This window comes from Myotis lucifugus, unplaced genomic scaffold (genome assembly GCF_000147115.1).
Source record: "Myotis lucifugus unplaced genomic scaffold, Myoluc2.0 scaffold_103, whole genome shotgun sequence".
Classification (NCBI taxonomy): domain Eukaryota; kingdom Metazoa; phylum Chordata; class Mammalia; order Chiroptera; family Vespertilionidae; genus Myotis; species Myotis lucifugus.
In genome coordinates this window covers 2,225,267-2,249,256 of record NW_005871151.1, presented here as the reverse complement: position 1 = coordinate 2,249,256, position 23,990 = coordinate 2,225,267, and the positions used below count along the sequence as shown (strand labels likewise).

Sequence of the window (23,990 nt, the reverse complement as noted above, 5' to 3'; positions counted from 1 at the left end):
TTGGCTGTCCATTCTGGTGGGAGCAGCATCCCCACCGTCTCCCCTCGGTCTCTGCTGTGACTTGAAAGGCCCCACGTGTCTCACAGGACCTGGCTTTCCCTCGTCATCAAGATCCCACCGGTGGCCAGTCGTGTTGGGCCCTTGCCTGCAAGTCGGGTGAGGTCTCCGATGAAACTAGCATGGAAGATGAGAGGCTCCCCTGGCCCGGCTGTTCTCCTTTTGTTTGCAAAACACTGTCAGTAGATTATTGCCTCCGATACTGCTGAGGTCCGACTACAGTGTCTGCATTTGATGGAGGTGGGCAGGCCTAGAGGGGCCTTTGCCCAAAGGCAAGCAAAACAGTAACAGATATGAAAACTAGCCACACACAGAAATCTCACGGGGTTATCTGTGGCCGGGAAGCAAGCATCTGGGGGGGTGAGGGGGGATGATGGATGTCCACCATTGAGGCCCGTTTTGAGGAACCTGGAGGTTCTCAAAGGCCCAGTCTCAGCCGGACAAAGCTTGAATGTCGTGGAGAAGGGAAGGGGACACGTATAGATACTCAGTTCCTGGGTCAGAGGCATTAGAAAGTATAGTCTCAGGCCCTCCATTCTGTTCCCATCAGAAATCAAGGCTGAGAAGGAAGATGAGGTGGGAGAGGGGAGAGTGTAACAGCACCCTCTCCCAGGCTGGACCCCGTTAGTCAGAGAACAGGCTGGCAAAAGACTTCCTCAGGTTGCGGATGGTTTCGGCCTTGGCCTCGTCTTCGCTTGGGGTTCCACGCTGGGAAGTGTCCGATGTGCTGAGGCTGTTAGTCAGGGACTGGGATTTGCTGAAACAAAGGCAGGGAGTTTGGGGACGACCAGGCCTGGGCTCCTGAGGAAATGTGTTGTGGGGGGGGGCTTGCCTGGAAGCCAGGTGGGTGAGCCCCATTGTCACAAGTCATCCCAAGGCTTGTGTGATCCTGGATATGTCACCCACATGACTTAGCCTGCAAGGTGGTTAGTGGTAGCCTGTCTTTAGGTATAGAAGTTGGGGCTCACAGCCAGTGACGGGAGCACTCGAGGCTCACAGTCTGTCCACCAGCCCAGGCTGCTCAGACAGCAGGCGTCACCAGACAGTCACTGCTCTCCACCCGTGTGTGCAAACCCATCTGGCGAACTGTAAAGTGCTGTCGCCACTCCAGGCTATGGTTGCTCCCCTATACTAACCAGCGCTTTGAGAATTGGGAGGCCTGTGTCTGGGATTCCATTCCCATCTTATCCCTGAAGCCCTTCCTGCTGATTCCAGCCCACTTTGGAATGCTCCTGGTGCTTCCTGTTGGAGCTTGTGAGAATTAAAAAAAACACCCAACCAGCTAAAGTGCTTGGCACATATTAAGGAGGTAGTAGATACTAGTGTAAAACTATGATAACCGATGTTAGTGTTTGGAGTTGAAGGGAGCCACTTTCCAAAAGACCCCCACATTTGGAGTCCCTCTTTCTGACCTCAAGCCAAGAGATGGGCTTGAGAGGAGAGGGAATGTACAGTGTACTGGGACGGAGAAACAACGGCACAGATTCCTCCGTCCTGCGACCCACCCTTCTGCCCTATGACTTGCAGGTCCTCCCATCAAGAGCCTGTTTTGCTGCCTCTTGAGTCTGGGCGTGGCCATGCGACTGGCCTCGACCAACAGCATGGGGTGGAATGAAATGACACTGTGAAGCTTCTAAGACTGCTCCTCAAGAGGCCTTGAGCTGCTTGTGCCCTTTTGGAATGTAATTCTACCATGTGAGGAAGCTCGGCCTGACTGGGGAAAGTGAGGCCCAGCTGGCAGCCAGCCCAACCAGCAGGTGCCGGATGTGTGCACGAGGCCCTGGTGACTGTCCAGCCCCGGTGACGCTGTCAGATGCCTACAGCATTATGAGTGATCCCAGGGGGTAGGGTTACTAGATTTAGTAGGCAAAAATACAGGCTTAAATCTGAATTTCTGATGAAAAACAAATACTTTTTTAGTATAGATACATCCCATGCAATATGTGAGGACATACTTATACTCAAGATTACTCGTGGTTTATCTGAAATTCAAATCTAACTGGGCATCCTGTATTTTATCTGGCAACTCTCCAGGAGGCACCTGCAGAAGAACCTCCCAGCTGAGCCAAACTCCGAACAAACTGCTGAACTGAGGAATTATGAACCAAGAAAATGGTTTTACTTTAAGCCTCTAAGTTTTGGGGTGGCTTGTTATGCAGCATGAGATAACGGATACATGTATATATCTGAAGGGTCATGGTAGGGCCTAATCTATACTCTCACCTTGCAGGGCCCTCCATGCCCTCCATGTTCCATCCTCTAGGCCTCCTCATTCCCATTTCAAGTCTGGGTGAGGCCGCAGTGGGTCTTCCTTTGTCTGAGTCCCTCCCACACCCATCCCCACCCTATACCCTTCTCGATCAGATCCGGAGGTACTTACTTGAGATGGGGGTGGGGTGGTGCTGGCTTCTTGGACTCTTCGCCCTGTTGGGAGGTGCTGCGGCCTTGCACAGGGGGCCGGGGCTGTGAGGGGAGGGTGGCACCTGCCTTGGAGGCCTGGTTTGGAGAGCCGCCGCTGGATGCCCGGGGCAGCTGTGGAGAACCTGGTGATCTCTGCTGCTGTGGGGATCCCGACTGGGGGCTCAGGGGCTGCTGGCCTTGTGGGGAGAGCCTCTGCTGGGAGGGGCTTCCAGATCTCGAGGGCTGAGGAGACTGAGCTTGGCGAGGGCCCCCTATAGGGTACAAAAGTTATTACATTCAAATTTTTCTTAGGATAACATTTATGGCTGTGCACAAATGCTGTTTCAAGGATGGTCATTACAGTTTTTTTAAAAATAACAGTAAAAAGTGGAAAACAACATAAATGCCTAATTGATTAGGAACATTAAGATACATCCATATAATGGAATATTCTCTGGTCATAATGTATGATGTTACATAATATGACATTAAATGGGATACTGTTGATACATGCTAAATAAATACTGCTAAGCTGAACAAGCAGCTGATGAAACAGTACATACAGATTTATTGCATTTTGGTATATATATAAAGCTATGTAAAAAAGAAAGATGGGAAGGTTGAACACTAAAACTAGGGCGTCTCAAGCCTTAATGTGTACATGAATTACTGGAGGGATCCTGTCAAAATGAAGATTCTGATACAGTAGGTCAGACTGAACTGTGTCCCCTCCAAACTCATATTTTGAAGTCCTATACTCAATGTGACTGTTTTTGGAGATAGGGACTTCAAAGGAAGTCATTATTGTTAAATGAGGCCATAAGGGTGGGGCCCTAACCCAACAGGACCGGCGTCCTTATAAGAAGAGACACCAGGGGCAGACACACACAGGAAAGGCCATGTAAAGACAGTGAGAAGGCAGCTGTCTGCAAGCCATGGAGAGAAGTTTCAACCCTGTGGGCACCTTAGCCTTGGACTTCAGCCTGAGAAAATACGTGTCTGCTGTTGAAGCCACTCAAGTCTCGGGTATTCTGTTATGGCAGCCGAGCCGAATGAACAGGCAGGGTCTGTGATTACAAAAGTGCTGGGGTTGTGAAGGGGTTTAATTCTCTTCCTTTGCTCACTGATATTTTCCACACTGAAGGTGGGTCACTTTGGAAATGAAATAATGATCCCTTTCTTTTGAACAGCTCTCCCCACTCTTCCAAGGACTTTCAAAAGCAATGTAGCGTTTGCTCTAGGGAGGCTGGTAGGGAAGATGCCATTATTATTATTATTATTATTATTATTTTTAACAGAACAAGCCTTTTCATTCTTTTTATTACTCAAAAAGAGTTTCATTGTTAAAATTTAGTTGAGTCTGTGCTTGTGCCTTTAACACTTTGATAATTTTCTGCTCCTCACTAAGAAAGCACACCTGCCCCTGTCCCCTGTTGGGGACACATTTAGCACCTGGGTCCACAGTAGGCCCAACTGACATGTTTTTCGTGTTAGACAAACTCACTACAACGTTACATCTTACAGCACGACTTCCCGGAGTTGTCTGGGTACAGGCCACATGCACACTCTGGTATTTCCCAACCTTTTTGGTACGAAGGTGAACAATTCTGTTACTGGTACCAGCGGCATGGGCACCTAATTTTGTCAGAGGCTGTATTGCAGCACAGCCTCCGACAGTATGTAGACCAGGGGTCCTCAAACTACGGCCCGCGGGCCACATGCAAATACAAATATTGTATTTGTTCCCGTTTTGTTTTTTTACTTCAAAATAAGATATGTGCAATGTGCATAGGAATTTGTTCATAGTTTTTTTTTAAAACTATAGTCTGGGCCTCCAACGGTCTGAGGGACAGTGAACTGGCCCCCTGTTTAAAAAGTTTGAGGACCTCTGATGTAGACCCTGGACCACTGTGAATGCCTGTAGATACCATCCCGGGAGTGGGAAAGGGACCATTCTTTTCACCCCATCCAGGTGGAAACCGAGGCTCATTAGGTGTCATAACTAGGAGGAGTAGCCACAGAGCTCGCAGGGAATCCTGACTTCTCCCTGTCACTGTACAGAGCATATAGTCACCTACAAGCTGGGGGACATCCCAGGTGCCCAGAGTTGCCTTTGGCATTTGAAGGCCCCACGCCAGCCAGGTGCACTCTCCTTACCTCCAGCCCGGGGCGTCAGGACCACTGTGTGTGCTGGCTGCCTGCTGCTCCTCTCCCTGGCTCCACCTGCTCTGGGAGAGGGGCTGCCCCTTGTGATGCTCACCACGCTTTGGGAGGGCAGGAGACGGAGAGTTAAAAGGGCCTGCAGCCCATCTCTGTGGCCCTTTCAAAACATGGCTTCTACTCTACTGACCACCAATTGTGTCTCTGGCCGTGGGCATCCTCACAACAGCTCTGAGGGGTAGGCATTATTATTATTTTTTGTTGCTACACACTGCAAATTCCAGTGCCCTGACTGGGAATCGACCTGGGGACCTTTCAGTGCATGGGATGACGTTCAACCCACTCAGGCACACCAGTCAGGGCATGTTAGGTATTATTAACACCCCCATTTTTACAAAGAAACTGAGTCCCAGATATACTCTGACTTGCTCAAGGTATAACAGTCAAGGGAAGAGCCAAGATTCAAACTTTTGAGTCTTTTTGACTCAAAAGTCCTGTTTTGCATCCTCCTTCCCTCCCTTCCTTTCTTTTTTTTATTGTTATTTTTACTTAACCACACAGGCTGCTTTGAGTCCTCATATCTTTGCGCCAATTGAGAAAAGGTGGCTTCCTCCAGGGGAGGCAGCTCTGAGCCAGGTTCATGGGGAGCAAGGACTAGATTTCAGCCAACCTCCCCCTCAGATGTCATCTCAGCTGGTCACCTTTGCAGAGGGCAAGGCCTGCATGTCTGGTGGCCCTGACATCATACTGGCCTCAGGGGCCCAGGTCCTGAGTCAAGCCTTGCCATTAACTTGCTATGTAACTGTGTCAGTCACATCTCTCTGGGCGTTGGAGCCCTCCTTTATAAAATGAGGTCATTGGACCAGCCACCAAACATCCCTCCCAACTGGAACTCTTTTGTGAGTCTGCACAACACTTTCTAAGTTGAATGGAATGGCAGCAACAATCTAGCAACGGGTCCACGTGGCTTTGATTCAGTCTTGACCTCTTTCACCATTCTATGTCCCAGCAGATTGGAAGACCCATTGATCTCAAAACTCAAACACCTTCAGGGCCAGACAGGTACATAAACAACGCAGGCGAGCGTCAGAAAAATCATGTGGCTTTAAATTTTTTTCCACTTTAGGTAGAAACATCGTTCAGAGACCCAGTTCTCTAAAGAGGTGCAGTGACAACAGGGAGAAGGAGGACTTGAGGCTCACGGTGAGCCCCTGCCCTGCCCAGGGAGTAGCTGTGACTAACGGTCAGGGCGGCTGCTCTGAGGAATCCAGCCCCATTGCTCCTAGGGCTCCTGCAAATCAAGAGAAGCTGCAAATCTACACGTTGATGTAAAAGCTCCTGATTGTAAAATGCTGTTTTTTGTGTTAGACCTACTGCAGCTCAAAGAAAACATCTGTTTTCTACTTTTATCTTCAGTCTCCTGCCCTCCACCCCCGCTGATAATATCTTGGGAAATCTGGATGCTTGCTGATTCATTTATTAAGTATTTGTTGAGTCTCTATTATACTCCTGGGATACATCAAGAGACACTATAGTTATTTCTTTCAGCTTCTTGGCAAAGCAAACAATTCACTATTTTTATTTGCACCCACACAAAAAATATTATCTTACATATATAAAATATTTGCCTAAGCACAGGATTGGTGCTAAAAAATGATAAGGCTTATTAGAAGAAAACTTCACTTTTACCGCATTGAAAACACACGGTGAGTTCAAAAACAACTTAATAATGTGACCTTGTTATTTTGGGAACTCAATGGAAGCATTGTTTTTAAATTAGCCTTGTTATTTTTAATCTGAATGCTAATTCAATGAGCATTTTCTTTAATTATCTTAATTGGTTTTAAATGGACAGTTTTTCAATTCACTAAAAGTGTGTTTAGCCTCATGTCCCTTAAAATAATCTCTCTTTATTGAGCATGTCTCTACTCTGGGCCCAAGAGGAAACCAGAGTACAGTGGCTCACTGTTTTAAAAGTGCTCTGTTCAAATGTGTTGTAAAACGTCAGCCCCGAGGCCGGGTGGGAAACGGAGAGGGTAGGGCAGGCACAGCCAGGAGCCTGGCAGGGTGACGAAGATGACGTTTCTGAACATTTATAACTTAGAACCTATCGCCAGGCTGGGCTGCTTTAATTATAAGGATTGTTAATAATAATCTTTAAGAACAACATGTATATTACAATTGTTTTTAAGACACAAGTTATTAATAATAAGCTTTTAGAAGTAAAAGTTACATAAGTTGTTATTAGTAGTCAGCTATTAGGCGCTAACACCTACCAAGCACCACCTCTGTGCTGAACCCAGAGGCCTTGCTAACTGCTTCACCTGCATCATCTCATGGACAACTCCCCATCACTAAACAGGGCAGCTGTAATACCCTCCTTTATCATTGGGGAAACTGAGGCTCAGAGGGGGGATGTAACTTGCCTAAAGAAGGATTCTTTTTTTCTTTTTTTAAATCTTCACCCAAGGATATGTTTTTATTGATTTTTTTTTTTAGGGAAAGAGAGAGAGAGAGAAAGAGAAACACTGATGTGAGAGAGACACATCGACTGGTGGCCTCTCCTATGTGCCCTGACCAGGGATTGAACCTGAAACCTAGGTATGTGTCCTGACTGAGAATCAAACCCACAACCTTTTGGTGTGGGGGCCGATGCTCCAATCAACTGGGACCCTGGCCAGGGAGGTAATGCTTTCTTTCCAATAGGTTTTACAGCAGGGCCTTCAAAGATGGTGGTAAAACTGCCTGACCTGGCTCCTTGATGCAACACTGCTCTGGAGCCCCAAGCTGGCACCAGTGCAGCAAGTGTGCCAAGAGGGACCTGGGGCAGATTTCCTCCCGGGCCTGTGGGTGAGGACACCCAGCAGCTGGCATTCTGGGAGGAAGTTACTGCTATGATTTCTTTTCATCGTGCCATCAGTAGTTTTTCCATTCCTTAATACGTGGTGTCATTTAAACAGTAACGCTGCACTATTTTCTGAGAACAATTTCAACCGACAAGGTTATATATAATGTTCCCTTTTTCTTTCTTTCTCACGCTGGCTGGTTGGCTCATGTATCTATGGTCAGGCACCACTGGTGGCTGGGAAACAAGACACTTTCTAGAAGATCTGAAACCGCAGACTTGTCAACCTGCCACTTTGTGATCTGTCCTTGGACAAGGCCTCAACATCTACCTCTGCAAATAGAAAACACTGATGTTTTCCCCTTGGAGTGACTGGGAGGCCAACAATGAGAAAATAGATGGGGGAGTCCCTAGCACAGTGCCTGGCACATACTAGGCACTTAATAAACTTACCTTGTCTTTCCATCCTTCTCTCCTGACTCTGTGGGGTGGCAAACCTCACAGTCTCATTCATTCCGCATACAGAGTAAGGGCACAGAGTCTGGGCTAGAGGATTAGATGGTTTTTCCAGCCTGTCTCCTGGCCATCATGCACAGACCCCTCAGTGCCTTTTCACACCCTTGCTGGACGCTTTCTCTGGGTGGCTTGTCGGGGGTCCTACCTTGCGTGGGTGGGCGTGGCTGGGGCTGTCCCAGTGCAGGCCCCAGCTGGGCTGTTCCAGGGGATTTTGCTGGTTTAGTCTGTGGAGCCTAGAGCAGGAGAAGAGAAAAGAAGCCTGTTGTGATCACCATAGCCATTTACTTCCTGGGTGGGAGGGCAGAGTTTACAAAGATCTTTTCATCACTGAGGTCAAACTTACATAAAGTGTGCAATTTTTAAGTGTGCAGCACAGTGAATTTTTACATGTGTCGACACCCACGTGACCACCACCCAGGTCAGGACAGAACGTTTCCCGTGGAGAAGGCTGCTCTGAGCCCCTCCCAGCCAGCAACCCCTTCAAGTATAACCATGATTCCGATGCCTGTTATCACAGATTCAAGATTTTGTGGGCAAAGGGGGAAGCTGGTTTCGACACTTGTTTTTCCAGAAAGCTGGGAAACTAACAAATTCTTTGGAGGATGACCTGGTAATCCATGGTGAGGACTGTGGAGGGGAGGAGCTATGTGGGAGCTTGTCAGGTTGGGGGATGGGGAAACGGAAGACACAATAGTCTATTGAGTGCGCTGAGATCACACAAAGGGCATGTGTGTACACCCACATGCACGCGCGTGCACACACACACACACACACACACACACACACCCTGCCCCCTGCTCAGGCCCAGGATGGAGGGCACAGAAGGGGCAACTGACTTCTAACAATAATCTCTGCCCACAGACCCCCAAGCCCATTTGAGGCGATGTTTTTCTCCCCAGGATGGAGGGACGAAGGGCCCCTTGGAGCTCCCCAACTCCCCCGTCAGGAGCAGGGTGTAGAAGCTGTGCCCCATGTGCAGCCTCTGTCCACAACCCATTCCTTTCTCCCTATGCTGGTTCCTTCCTGGGGGTATCTCCTTTGGATCCAGAGGCCTCCCATTCTCAGACAGACTGGCATTTCTGATGGCAACAAAGTCTCCTTTGTTTCTGTGGACCTTACCCAAGGCCTCAGGGGTGAGGGCACTGTGCCCCCTGGCATCAGGAATTGGCTCATTTTGGAGACAACAAGGTCGGCCATCAGCTGCTTGTCCTCTTCCACATGCTCTCCAATCAGCGGCATTGAGCTGTCCATCACCTGCAGGAGAAATCACACCTGAGGGACACCCGTCCCAGAGTAGCAGGAAGGAGAGCGGGCTCAGCGCTCAGAACAGAACTGACCACTAGATGGCGATGTTCTCCATGAAAACACCCAGCCCAGCGCCTCCAGCTGGGAACCACCCCCTGGAGACATCCAGTTCCCTGCAGTTCGGTCTAAAGACCAACTCCCTGCATCCAGTTCAGTTCAGCCTACATTCGCTGGACTACAGAAACGTGACTGAGGGCCCGGAGCCTTTGCTGACCTTTTCTGCTCTTTCCTTTGGGGAACTGGTCTCCACCCCCTCTTTTCCCAAGGTCAGGGCTGGCTTCCTGAACTTTGGCCCAAGGTCAAGGCTTTCCACAAAGCCAGAAGCAGTGAAGTTCGGGTTCGATTATGACCAAAAATTTAAAAAAATGACACAGGTTGAGCTGACCCTAGGTTCAGGAAGAAGAGGGAAGAGGAAAGGCCTTTTCTCTGGGCTCTGGAGGAACATAAGCCTGGAGTGAAACTCATCCCACAGGGAGTGGGCTGTTTCTCAAAGGAGACAAAGCACGTATTTTTGGAGGGGCCTGCGAGATCAGATTTACCCATCCTGCTATTTCTGAAGCTGTGAAACCAAGGCCTGGAAGTGTACAGGGACTTGCCCAAAGTCACAGACCAGTAGGCCCAACATCCAGGTGGCTCCCCAGGCATGAGCAGCTGTAGAAGGTCTTGAAGGGGAGTGAGGCCTTGGTAGGTCCTCTCTCTACTCCTCCACTCCTGTCCAGCCCTCTTCACCCACCGAACCTCCATCAAAATCACTGTCTCGTTTCCCCTTTTTCCAAGCTCTGGACTCACCAGGTTCTCTCTCCTATCTGAGTCCTTGTGCCCGTCATTCCCTCAGCTCACTCTTCACCTGGTTCTCACCGTCAGGAAACACCTACCTAGCCTTCCCTGGGAAGCCCTCTCTGAGTGAGTGAGCTCCGAGAAGCCCCCTATCCCATGTCCTCCTGCTATCCTCGCTTCGGTCATCCCACTGGAGAGCTTACCCCACAGCATGTCATGTCCTGTTTATCGGTGTCTCCCCAACCAGACTATGGGCCCCTAACGTCAGGGTTGGGCCCTGTGTCCTGCTACACAGGTACACCCCCACTACTTCCCTGTTGATGGAGGCATGAAAAGTCCAGCTCATAATGATAAGGACACTAATAAGTGCTATAATTTATTGAGCACTTACTATGTGCCAGGCACTGTACTCAGCACTGGGTGTGGATGACCTCACACAAACCTCGGAATAGCTCTGTGAGGCAGGTACTACTATTATCCCATCTTAAGCATGAGGAAACTGAGGGTCAAAGATGTGGCAAGTTCAAGGACACAGGGCCAGCAAACGGAGGTCCTTTTCTCTCTCCCTAAGCACTGGAACAGCTCTCGGTGGTAAAAACCGGGAACAGGAAACCTGAGTTCCAGGCTTAGGTCCTGCTCCGGACTTGCTGTGGGGTTGGGCAGGTCCCTTTCCTCTGTGGCCCACTGATCTAATCACCTGTAAACTGCGGGGCCTGGGCAGCTGTGAAGACCCCTGCAGCTGAGGCTTGTCGAGGTCTGCGCGTCTAAAGCACCCACTGCAGTTGGAAGCTGGGAAACGTTTCTCAGAGTTGTGAGTGCTGATTCTAACCTGGTTGTGAAAATGCTCTTCCCGTTGGGGCGTGGGTCCTTGGTACCCCAGATTCAATGCCTGGCACGTGGACAGTGTCTCGGTCGGCGTGGGTTGAGCTGAGTTTTAACCGTGAAGTCTGTCTAAATGGGCACAGGCTTGTCCCTTCTCCCCCTGACCCTGCCCACCTGTTTCTGTTTCCTACATTCCCTGCAATGGAAAACAGTCCCCACAGGAACCTGGGATCAGAACATTCTGGAATCCCCAGGGTGGACACAGCCAAAGGAAGTGGACACTGGTCTCCCCGGGGAAACATTTTTCCAGTGAGCAATGTCATTCCCTGGACAGGTCACGGGGGACAAGTTCAAGGGTCTTTCCCTCGAGTATTTCACTGTGAGGATCTTCACAAAACACGCCACACAGATCTTATGTTCTCACCACAGAGGTGGCTGAAGGGAACAGTATTTTTGGATCTGGGGAAAAACACCTTTTATCTTCCTGGTAGCAGGCTCCCCATCTCCCTTGACCCCACCCTAAACTCAAAGCAAGGAAAACAACTCTGCAATGTTTCTCAGAGAAAAAAATCAACAATCTGATAAGCCATCTTTTTTCCCTTTTGGGACATTTTTGAAAAGTTGTTTTCTTGCTTTTTTTTTCAAGTCCAAACTCACTATTGTGATTTTTTGGGTAAATGGAAAAGGTTCTTCATCTCTGACCAGCCTGAATGCCCAGAGGCTGGGAGCCTGGGCCCAGCGTGCACGTTTTTCCCCTTAAGGGTGGAAGTTGAGGAAACTCAGAGGCAGGCGCTTTAGGGCAGAGCGAAGGCTAACGAAGGGACTAAATCACAGGGTGGAGGGGAGCGCAGGCCAGGAGTCCTCACCCGTCTGGATGGGAGCTCAGGGGGCAGCGCTCCCTGCTGTGTCTCCACCACCTGGCTCAGGGCTGGCACCCAGGATCGGGGTTCAGAGGTGAAGGAATGAACACTGTGTGCGCGCCAAACCTGAGTTCCTGTCGGGTGGTCCCGGGAGGAGATGCAGAGGCTGGGGGGCCAGGAGGGGTCTCAAGAGATGCAGGAGGGCCCGGGGGCCAACCTGGGTCTGAGGCTCGCAGGGCACCTCAGCAGGCAGGGGGCCCGCTGCCCCTGGAGCCGCGTGGCTCTGGCCTGGGAGCCAGTGTGCAGGCCGGTAGTTCTGCACCTTCAGTGTCCCCCGAGGGGCGCCACTGGGGGGCTGTCAGGTGTGGAGGCAGCCAGAGGGAAGCCGTTCCTGGACCCGAGGGGGAGCCGTTCCTTCCTAGGGGAGGCCTGCACTTACACACGCAGCTCCTCGTGGGCGCTTCCTCCCTTCACCTCCGAGGGCAGCCACTCCCTGGGCAGGGCCGTGACTTCCCGGCACAGCTGGAGGAGAGCAGCAGGCTCCCACCCATCAGGCACCGACCTAGTCCTGCTCGCTGTGGGCCCAGGGAGTGGCGGACACCAGGCCTGGAGGACCAGCCGCTCCCGCGGTCTCCAGGCCACGAGCAGCTAGTCCTGCAGGCCACGTGCTTCCCATCAGCAGCCGCAGCCCCAGCCGCGCGGGGCGGGGCGGGGCTCCCTCTCCTGTCCCGGCCTTGGGTCAGCTCGGCCTCCCGCTGCCCTGTGAGCAGCCCAGGAGTGGGCGATTGCGAAGGAGCTTTCGAAGGAGGGGCGAGCGCGGCATGAAGTGGGAGAGAAGGGAGAGCTGAGGCCAGAGGGCATTCTCAGGGGAAAGCAGTGGAGGCATGAGCTCTGGTGGGGAGGGGGCCGGGCAGAGGAGTGGGGGGCAGAGAAACACTGTGGGAGCAGGAGAGGCACAGAGGATGCACAGCGGGGAGAGGAGGCCTGTAGGACTGGGGATGGTAGAGGGGGATTGTGGGAGCACGAGAGCCAGGGGAGGAGTCGGAGGAGAGGGGGATTGTGGGATTGTGGATGGTAGAGGAGGATTGTGGGAGCATGAGAGCCAGGGGAGGAGTCGGAGGAGAGGGGGATTGTGGGATTGGGAGAAACATGAAGGGGTACTGGGGTTAGTAGAGGATTGTGGGAACAGGAGGGACATGAGAGGAGTCGGAGGAGAGGGGGATTGTGGGTGGTAGAGGAGGATTGTGGGAGCACGAGACGTGGGAGGAGTCAGGAGAGAGGGGGATTGTGGGATTGTGGATGGTAGAGGGGGATTGTGGGAGCATGAGAGACGTGGGAGGAGTCAGGAGAGAGGAGGATTGTGGGATGGGAGAAGCACGGAGGGGAAGCTGGGGGAAGCCGTGGAGTGATGGTCTTGGAGGAGCGCAGGGGGTTGTGGGAAGGAGTCTAGGACCCACGGCCCCTCTCGGACTTCTGTCTTACAATTAACGTCCCAACAGCTTTCCCTCCGTTCACACGCTGGCACAGTGTCCCCTTTCCTACCCGTCAACGCTTCTACCGCTTGTTTATCCTCCTCCTTCCCTGCCAGCCGCACACCCGGGGTCTGTTTTGTGTCCCCAGAGCCGCCGTGCCTGGCCCATGACCCCCGAGTATATGTTTTACTGACTGAACAGGCGATGGGAACTCCGCATGGTGACTACACAGCTGGGCACTGAGAAAATGTCAGCGGCCCAATGGGAGAGAACCTGCCCCCGTAGCCCTGATGTTCTCGCCTCCCGTGGGCCCAGGGGTCAGGGGTGCGGCAGGCCCGCATGCTGGGGGCTGTCGAGGCCAGCTCAGAGGCCCGGGCACAGGCTTGAGATGCAGCTGGGGTGGGGGTGGGGATGTGTGAGGCTGCAGGTGCCCAGGCTCAAGTCGGACACGGCGGGCCATGCCGGGAGCACACCTGGAGCCCTCGCTCTGCAGCCTGCCCGGCGGCTGGGCCAGGCCAGGAGCACCTCTGCTGCCGCCCTCACCTCGATGATGTAATCTCTGCCATCCTTGCTGTGGACGGCCTTGACCGCGCAGATGTCCAGGCCGCCAAACATTTCCGAGCAGCTATCCACCCACAGCCTGTACCTGCAGGGATGGATAGACAGTGAGTGAGTGTGGGGGGCGGAGAGCTGGGAAGGGAAGCAGAGGGAGAGAGATGAAGACAGCGATAGAGAGACACACAGAAAACCAGGCAGGGAGAGAGACAGTGGCACAGGCCCATTCAGAGATGGAGAGATATGGTAAGAAATAACAGACAGCCTGGCTAGTGTGGCTCAGTGGTTGAGCGTTGACCTATGACCTATGCACTCGATTCCAGGTCAAGGCACATGCCTGGGTTGCAGTGTGGGGCATGCAGGAGGCAGCCAATCAATGATTCTCATTATTGATGTCTCTCTCTCTCTCTCTCTCTCTCTCTCTCTCTCTCTCTCTTCCTCTCTGAGGTCAATAAAAAGTATATATTAAAAAAACAACAACAGACATATGGCAAGAGAGACAGAAGAGACAGAGACACAGAAAGGCAGTGGGAGAGACAGAGTGGTAAAAAAAATTTTTAAAGGCAGAGAAATAGATGGACAGTGAGAGAGAGAGAGAAAGAGAGCCAGGCAGGCAGGAGAGAGGAATGATGAGGGGGGTGGGGGAAGCAACAATAAGAGTTGGGAGAAATCCCCCCAGTCCCACCTGGAACTTTGCTGGCTCCACAGTAATGGAGAGCTTTCCCTGCCCCCACCCAGATCCATTCTGGACACCCCGCCACCCCAGCAGCCCTTTTCCCTTGGGAAAGCTGCTTGGAGGGCTTCAGAAACCCTCCCAGGCCGCCCTCCCAGCTCCAGGGACCAGGCTAGACAAGAGCCTGCAGGGGGACAAAGAGCATATTCTGCCCTGAGCCTGGGGCGGGCCTGTGAGGGAGCCCAGCAGGCTGCTCCGGGCCAGGGGCCTGGCCCTCTGGACCCGCTGCTTTTGTTCCCTTTCCAGCCACTTGATGGCTGCGAGGCCAGTTTGCTTTGCAGGGGGAAGAGTTCCTGCTGGACTCTGCCCCTGCAACAAGGGGATGGTTGTATCTGAGACATTTCCCCCGGCTTGCACTTGGCTTCCCCTGTGGTGGCTGGATTTGGGAGTCACAGGGGACTTTGTGTCAATGTTCTTGCTTCTCACCCCACTCTCCAGGGTCACACGGGGCACGCCTACTCCGAGATCTATTTGTGTCTCTGAGCCATAGGCCTGGAATGAGGAGAGATCATGGCTCAAGTGCTCTTAGCACAACTCTCTCATCTTATCTGCCAATGCCCGCTGAGGCCCAGAGAGGGAGAGCGGCATGGCCGGGTCACACAGTAAGATGGTATTAGAGCCCAGATTGCCCAGATCTCCTGGCTCCTAGTTCAATTCTTTCCGTAAACTGTAGCATGTGAGATCATAGAAGTAAAAGGAAGGATGAAAACTCATGTCTACTAAGCTCCTACTATGTGCCAGGCATTCTGTGGGGGGTTGACTCCTCATTCTTTCTAACCCCCACAACGGCTCTATCAGGAAGGTTTAACCCATTTTACCGATGAGGAGACTGAAGGTCAGAGAGGGTAATAAGTATGTGCTGGCTTCCAAACCCAGATCCTATTTGATTCCACAGGCCACAGAGACACCCTGCCTCTCAGTCAGAACGTTAGGACCTCCTCTCCCTCAGCGTGGGAGACCAGCGATCTGGACGCTTCTTTTTAATTTTTAATTTTATTTATTTCAGAGAGAGGAAGGGAGAAGGAGTTAGGAACATCAATGAGAGAGAATCATCAATCCATTGCCTCCTGCACGCCCCCGACTGGGGATCGAGCCAGTAACCCAGGCATGTGACCTGACCAGGAATTGAACCGTGACCTTCTGGTTCATGGGTTGATGTTCAACCACTAAGCCACACCGTCCAGGTGAGTTACCTGAATTCTTGCTGTCAGTTCCCTCTATAATTTTGGGTGAGCCTTTCCCCCTTGTAGCCTCAGTTTCCTGTTGTATTCCTCACCCATCTCCTGCCACGGCTGTGGCTTCCCCCTTTCTCACCTCTCTGTCATGGCCACCTGCTCCAGCATGGCAGAGCCTGTGTTGGCCTTCCAGTTGCCAGAGATGGAGGTTCTCCTGTATCAGAACAAATAACACAGTGAGGGCGTTAGTGACATGTTCCCCTGATCTGCTTTCCGTCTTTGCTTTGGCTGTCAGGAGGCTCTGATTCAAGTATCAGGCTCTCATTATGAGATGTATTCTTAGGGACACATACTGTCTTCAGCTTTATCTTTTATGTGGATTGCCTTATTTCTTGGATCTTTTAAAAAATAATTTTAACTGATTCTTTTTGAGAGAGAGAGAGAACGCGAGAGAGAGACATAGATTTGTTGTTCTACTTATTTGTGCTTCACTGGTTGATTCTTGTATATGCCCTGATAGGGGATCAAACTCACAACCTTGGCATTTTGGGTATTTCTTGGATCTTAGTATCTTTTCCAAAGCCACCCTTTGAAGTTTAAAAATTAAATTTAAAAAATGTCTACACAATCTAATGAAATCCCCCAAACTTTGGCCTCTTTTTTTGAGAAATAGGCCAGCATAACCCCTGGGGATTCTGGGATTTTCTCACAGCTCCCAAATGTAGGGAAAACGACCCATGGAGAGGAGTGATTACTTTTCCATTGTGAAGACCAGGAGGGCCTCTGGCCTCATCCCCTCTCAGTTCCCTTGTCTTTTCTGCCCGGCAACAACTGACCTCCCTTTGGGTGCTCCCATGCCCATGGCTCTTTCCTACGTCCAGGCCTCCACACATCTCCTTTCCTTTGCCTGGTCCACTCTTTGTCTCCATCCTTGCCGCCCTAAGTCCTACTCATCCTTCAAGTTTCGCCTGAAATGTGACTTCCTGGCAGCCCACCTTCCCCAACAAGAGTAGACCCCCCTGCACTACACCTATACCAGTGTTTAGTAATGCTCATCTCACCTGTAATGACTGCTTTACAGGGGACACGTTTGACTCGTCCCCTGATGTCCAGTGGGACCTGGCATGGAGCCGGTGAGGAAGGGACTGTGTGTGCAGAATGCAGACAAAACTTGTCCAATGGCACATGTACACTTGGCAAAGACGGAATGGCTATAAACAAAGTGGCAGAGGTAAAGCTATTTGTTTTATGGCCAAGGGCAGGCAGGGTGATTGGGGCGGGGGGGGGGGGGTGAAATTGCTACAAAATATGTCCTAAATGAGAAAAGAGTACAGAAGAGACTAGAGGGCGGCCAATAGGAGTCATAATGACCAAGGGGCATTGATAAACAGAGATATAGATAAGGTTCACATCAGTTCAGTTTCATTCAGTTCAGCTCAACTGAACTCCATTCAATTTGGCAAAGACTCACTGGGCCATCCTGTGTCCTGGGAAGTGGTCTGGGTGTACAGAGGTGACCCCTCCTCAGGCTGCTCACTACCTAGAGGGGGAACTAGTCTAAAACCAGAGGCTAGGCGTGGTGGGGCTATCGATCTACACAAGGAGAGACGCGCTCTGGGGAAGCCACGACCAAACCAGTCTCTTACTGCGACCGCAGAAGGTAGCCAGTGGGATGTGTCTGGAGGATGAGTAGGGATTGCTCTCGTGGGATCTATCCTGGGGTAAGAGGAGGCAGAACTGACTCGGGTCAGACGGATGTGAGTTTGAACCTTGGTCCCTGCATTCTCTAGCTGTATAACTATGGTCAGCATCCCCGCGTCTTTATTATCTCATTGTAAAATGGGAATCATGAAAGTACCATCCTTCCAGGGTATTGTGTGGATTAAAGGAAATCTTCCCCCCAAATCTTTTAGTACAATGGGCGCTACTATGATTTCTCAGTGAGTGGAAACGAGAGAAGAAGGCATTCAAATGCCAGAGGCAGCAGGAACAGAGCCAGGCCGCTCTCCTTCCAAGAAGATAATGATGGTGCGAGTTGATATTTAATGAGTGCTTTCTATGTGTGAGACGCGGGTCTAAGGGCTTTATAAGCACTGGCTTCTTTCAGCCTCACTGAACCTAACAAGACGGATATTATTTTATCATCATTCCCACTTAGTGGCAGAGCCACCAAACCCTATCTGAGAAATTCCATGCTCTGAACTGCGGCTCGCCACGGCAGAGCCCCTGGCAGGCTTGGGGGAAAGAGTCAGTTGGCCCTAAAGTGATCCAGCTACTGGCATGCACGATGGAGCTAGACTGTGACAAAAAGGTCTGTCTGTCCGGGTTGCAAATGTATGACGCTGACCCCCTCATGGAGGAAGGTGGGGCTGGGGATGGAGGAGCCGCCCTAAGTCACCTCGGCAATGAGTAGAGACGGCGAGTCAGTACCAAAGGGACTGTACGAAGCCCTGTATCACAACTGGTAACGTGTTTCTTATAGGGCTGTGGGGCACTGGTTCTGCAAAGTGCATGCAGAGTGGGATTTGCACGTAAGGACAGAGAAGGCGGATGGTGGGAGCCAGGGCTCCCTGCTGGAGTGGGGCGTTTAGATAAGCAATCTGGGAAGGCCAGATGAACCTTGTGGGACTAGATGGAAGCCGGAGGCACCAATGGGAACTCCATTTAGCTTTAGACACAGACGGATAATGTTATAGAAATGATCACCAGTATGCGAGGAATGGGTTAAGGTACACATGTATCTTTCCTAGCTCTGCGGAGAGGCCTGGAAAAATGACACTCCAGTAGCAAAGGCCCGAGAGCAGGGCGGCAGGTGGGCCAGAGAGGAGGCTGAGCGGGCAAGGGCGGAGAGGATGTCCTCCCCTGAGGTCTGCCACGAACCCCCTCCCTGGGATGTGGGCCAGCTCAGGGTCCAGGAAACGCCGTAACGAGTGACAAATTGGGGCTGTCAGGGAAGAAAGGCTCGGCATGAAGAATGCGGCAGTGAGGTAATCCTCAAGGAGAGGAACTGGGACAAGGTGCAGTCAATGTCAAGTGGAAACTCGAACAGCGAGGAGAGGAGGGAAGTGATACCATGACGGGCGGCGGAGGCCTGAGGAATGCACTGGACTGCGGCACCAGAATGTTCCCTCACTCAGCGGGCGCAGGGAGGAGGGGACATCATCACCCCGAGGGCATCAGAGAGCCGCCACAGGTCTGGCCTGGCTCCTGGGTGCAAGAGCCTGATTGGCGGGACATGGGTAGAAGAGCCTGATTGGTGGGACAGGGCCGAGGTGTTCCTTGGGAACGGGCTCCATCTCTTTGGAGGAAATAGGTCAACGGCAGAGACTGCACAGCCTGCACGGCCCGCAGTTACCATCCGGGCCTTTGCGGAAAAATGTGCTGACCCTCGGTGCAGGCAATCCAGGTGGTACAAAAGCAGCCCTAGACCATGCATCGATGGGCATGCATGGCTGTAATGGGTAAAACTTTATTTAAAAAAAAAATACTTTCATTGATTTCAGAGAGGAAGGGAGAGGGAGAGAGAGAGAAACATCAATGATGAGAGAGAATCATAGACCAGCTGCCTCCTGCATGCCCCACACTGGGGATCCAGCCTGCAACCCCGGTATGTGCCCTGACCGGGAAACGAACCGTGACCTGCTGGTTCATAGGTCAACACTCAACCACTGAGCCAGGCTGGCGGGGCATGATGGGTAAAAGTTTATTTACAGAAACAAGTGGCAGCTGGATTTGGCCTGTGCGCTGTGGTCTGCTGACCCTGACCTAGAGCAGAAACACATAGAGACTTCCAGCTGCCCTCGCCGGCCCCTGCAGCCCTCCGTATGGCGCCGTTCACACAGCCAGGGCTCCGTAAGGCTTGGCACGTGGGCACCGGGCGGCTCTCTAGGGTCTTATCATTTCAGGTGGAACCAACAACAACATTCCAAAGTGAGAGACAGAGAGCCTCGAGCAGAAGAGATGCTCTGAAGATGGGCCCTCCCACCTCACGGAGAACTCCCTCCCGCTCCTCCTGTAACCATGGCTCCCAGTGAGTCACCCTCTGCCGGAGCCTCCCCTGGCGGAATGTGCTGGATTTCCTGTCGCTTGCCCCCTCCTTTTCCCTATTTCCACTGGGGGATGCCCCCGCGCCTGTCGCATGCCGTCTTGGTGGACTCTCCATGCTGCTTTTCTGACTTTCTCTAACCACAAGCCTGTGGCCAAAGTTGGACCAATCAGCGCTGTTTCCGTGGAACCACAATCTCGACTGAAGTCCTGAGGTGATTGGGGGACATTCGCTTCCCAGTCGGGGTGCCATGAAGACTGTCTATTGCTTCTGGCTACCCAGATCCCTGGGCTGCCCCGGACCCTCATATTTCTGAAACTGATAACTGAGTGATTTTGTTTGTTAATTTGTTTGTTTTAAGTTTCTGAACATCCATGTTTTTCTCATAAATCCCCTTTAAAGAGCTCCATCAAATTAGTCAAGTGTGGTTTCTGTTGCTTGCAGCCAGAGAATCCTGACATGGTCTCCTAACTGGTCTTAGTGGTTCCAGGGAATCCCCTCTGCAGCCCGAGGGCCCAGAGCCACCGTTTTATTAATTCAGGTCCGACCATGCCACGTCTCTGCTCGGCAGAGAACGGAGGAAAACCCACAACCTCAGCGAGGCGTTCGAGGCCCTGCTTGATCTGTCCTCAAGTTTCTCTCCGTCTCATCTCCTATGACACACAACCTGAATGTACCTGAAGTTCCCCAAACATGCCCGTGTCTTCCTTCCTCTGGGGGGACAGCCCTCGTTTGGGCAGACAGACTTCCACCCTGGGATAAGCTGGGGTGGACGTCAGCCCTCAGCTTACAGACCAGAGAAGGTCATAAAGGAGGTGGAAAGGGGAAAAGTGATGTGCAGATGGGGCCTCCTCCTGGGGCGGGGGAGACAGGATTGGACATGCATCACTAATCTCCGTTTCCCCCCACTCTCTCCCCGTCTCAGATCCTCCCCTCTCCCCCCCCCCCCTCCCAGGCACTCACATGTAAGCCTTGTAGTTGGATCCGATTTTCTGGATGCGAATGTCGTACTTGGAGTCGATGAAGGCCTCGGTGGTGGCGTAGGTTCTGGCCATCGCCACCATGCTGGTGATGTCCTGGTAGTCATGCTGGTTTTCCACTTTGATCTGTGGGGGAGGGCGAGAAGGTGAGTGCCCCCCACCCGCGTTCATGAGCACCTACCCTACCCGACGCCAGGGCCAGTGCTGCATACAGAGTGACCTTGAGGAGGTCACCTGCCTGGCAGGGGATACAGACATGGGAACCAGTCATCCCACTGCACCTGCACAAGAGGGAGGGAACTCCTTGGGGAGTCAAGGGAATCTTCACAGAAGTGGTGAGCTGGGCAGGGCTGGGAAGGATGAATGTGACTTCAGATGGACTACCCAGCGGGGATGCTCTGAGAGGCCTGAGGAAGGGCAAAGCGGAGGCAGAGGAGCCGCATGGGGAGGGGGGAGGAGGGGCAATGGGATCAGACTGGCCGATGGGGCAGGAAGGTGGGGGACAGCTGAAGGGGGTACTCAGAGAACAGACTATAGATGGCCTGAACGGCTTAGTAAGGGGCTAGAATTTTCAGCCCGAAGGCTCTGGAAAGGCCCTGGGAGGAGTTTAAGCTAAAAAGTAGCCTCATTTGTGTTTTAGAAAAATCATCAAGCAGTTGTACAGAGGGTTGAATGGAGGGGTGTGATAGGGGATAGAGAGAGACCAGCTAGAAAGAAGGGAGTGTGTATGTGTGTGCGGAGGGTGTGCACATGTGGATTCTGTGTGTGAGGACCTGTGTGTGTAGTTTGTGGTGTGTATATGCGATGTGTGTTATGTATTATATGTGTGGTGTGTCGTATGTGATGCTTGCGTATGCAGGCAGTGTGTGTGTGTGTGTGTGTGTGTGTGTGTGTGTGTGTGTCAGTGAGCACCCACGCACTGGACAAGGCCAGCTCTGCTAAGGCCAAAGGCCTGATGGAGAAACTCACACTGTGCCCTGAGGCCAGGAACACAGCGTGGTGCCCTGGAGCCGAACCCCTCTCAGGGCGCGGGCAGCCAAGCTTCTCAGCCTTGGGGATCTCCAGGCCAAGGATGTGAGTGCTTCCTGTGGACCACGGGTGGGCTGTGAGGGAGCGGGGCCAGCCCGGAGCCATTTACAATCCTGTGCGGAGGGAGCAGGGGCTGAAAGAGAGATGCTGCCACCTCCACGGGTCCACGCCACCCACATCCCTCATTGGACCACGGCAACCCTCTCCTTTTAAAGTCCACCTCACCCCAGCCAAAAGCCGCAGGCTGATTTCCCCAGAGTCCCTGGGTGTGGACCAAGGCGTCAGCATTTTTGGAAGCCGCCCCGGCAGCTGTGTGCAGCCCAGGTTGAAAAGCACGGGCTGGATCCCGTGGTTCCTGGTCATCTTTTACGCTCAGCCAACTGGCCCTGCCTCCGTGCCTTTGTACCTGCGATTCCTTCCGCTTGGAACCATTTTCCTGAAAGCCTCCCCACGGCCGCTCTTCTCAGGCCTCTACCCAGATGACCCTTTAGTGGAGGCTTTTCCAACTACTGATGTGAAGTAGCTACTCTCCCCTGCCCACTCTGGGAAGGCTCTTCTGAATGACCCTGGTTCATTGTTATTACTCTTTTTCTTACAGTCTTTGACTCTCTGAAATTGCTGTTCATGGGTATATTCCCTCTCTCCTCCACTGAAATGTAAGCCAATAGGATCAGGGACCTCCTGTGTCTTGCTAGAAAAACACTATCACAGAGTGTTTATTTATTTATTTTTTAAAATACATTTTTATTGATTTCAGGGAGGAAGGGAGAGGGAGAGAGAGATGGAAACATCAAATGATGAGAGAGAATCATTGACTGGCTGCCTCCTGCATGCCCCCTACTGGGGATCGAGCCTGCAACCCAGGCATGTGCCCTTGACCGGAATCGAACCCGGGACCTTTCAGTCCACAGGCTGACGCTCTAGCCACTGAGCCAAACCAGCTAGGGCACACAGAGTGTTTAATAATGCAAACTCAAATCCCAGCTCCCTCACGTACTGGCTGTGTGACCTTGGGGAAGTTACTTAGCCTCTCTGTGTCTCACTTTCCTTTTTAAAAAAAAAATTTTTTTTTTATTGATTTCAGAGAGGAAAAGAGAGAGAAACATCAATAATGAGAGAGAATCATTGATTGGCTGCCTCCTGCACACCCCACACGGGGGATTGAGTCCTCAACCCAGGCAGGCATGTGCCCTGACCAGGAATCGAACTGTGACCTGCTGGTTCATAGGTCGACGCTCAACCACTGAACCATGCTGGCTGGCTTCTCACTTCCCTTATCAGCAAAATGTGGATAACTTGTTGATGCAAAGTAGCTACTCCCTATCAAATGTGGATAACTTGCTGGGTTAGTGTTGAACATTGGATTGCTGTTGAGCAATAAATGAGATAATACATATAAGTGGTTTATCAGAACACTTGGCTCATCACAAGCACTTGATAAATGATAACTATTATTAATTGCTACCATTCCCTCTCATAACCTGAACACCCAGCATAGTGCTTGGCACATCGTAGGTACTCAATAAATATTTGCTGAAAGGGCCAGTCATGGTAATAGCTGAGTGAAGGGAATCTAGGCCAGCGGTTCTCAACCTGTGGGTCGCGACCCCTTTGGGGGTCGAACGACCCTTTCACAGGGGTCGCCTAAGACCATCAGAAAACACATATATAATTACATATTGTTTTTGTGATTCATCACTATGCTTTAATTATGTTCAATTTGTAACAATGAAAATACATCCTGCATGTCAGATATTTACATTACGATTCATAACAGTAGCAAAATTACAGTTATGCAGTAGCAACGAAAATAATTTTACGGTTGGGGGTCACCACAACATGAGGAACTGTATTAAAGGGTCATGGCATGAGGAAGGTTGAGAACCACTGGTCTAGGCAGAGGGAAAGGAGGGGCCATGGCCCTGGGGGTGATGCTGCCTGTTGAAAAGAGACTCCCAAACATTAACAGAAAACGGAGCCTTAGCACCGTATGGAAGCTAAAGGCTAGTGGGGATTCATGCTTTTCCATCCAATCTCCCCTCAGATGGGAACACAGGAAATGGGGCCAAGATCCTTCCCAGGTAACGGTTTGAAATTAATCTCAACACAGAAACACATGAGCCACGGAGTGGAGTCCATGGCCCTATTTTAATAGCCTGGAAAACATTCCGGGCAAGTGTGGCCAGCATCTCCCCCACCGTCCGGATCCGTCTCCGGCAGGTTCCCAACAGAAGGCCAAGTTCGGAGCGTGCTCCTTCC

The 23,990-nt window shown here is 51.7% G+C and overlaps 1 protein-coding gene across 2 annotated transcripts in view; it reads right to left on the bottom strand.

Annotated features, from left to right (window-relative positions):
* Positions 1–376: 376 nt before the first annotated feature.
* Positions 377–23,990, bottom strand: part of SYN3 (synapsin III) — a 344,960-nt gene continuing 321,346 nt past the window's right edge. For both annotated transcript variants that reach the window (XM_014459147.2, XM_023757231.1), the window contains 7 exons: positions 20,686–20,828; positions 15,817–15,891; positions 13,758–13,860; positions 9,098–9,232; positions 8,124–8,211; positions 2,438–2,729; positions 377–814 (listed from right to left, as the gene is read on the bottom strand). In XM_014459147.2, coding sequence (XP_014314633.2) covers positions 682–814; positions 2,438–2,729; positions 8,124–8,211; positions 9,098–9,232; positions 13,758–13,860; positions 15,817–15,891; positions 20,686–20,828 — 969 coding nt within the window. In that variant the 3' untranslated portion in view covers positions 377–681. The remainder of the gene's footprint in view (positions 815–2,437; positions 2,730–8,123; positions 8,212–9,097; positions 9,233–13,757; positions 13,861–15,816; positions 15,892–20,685; positions 20,829–23,990) is intronic.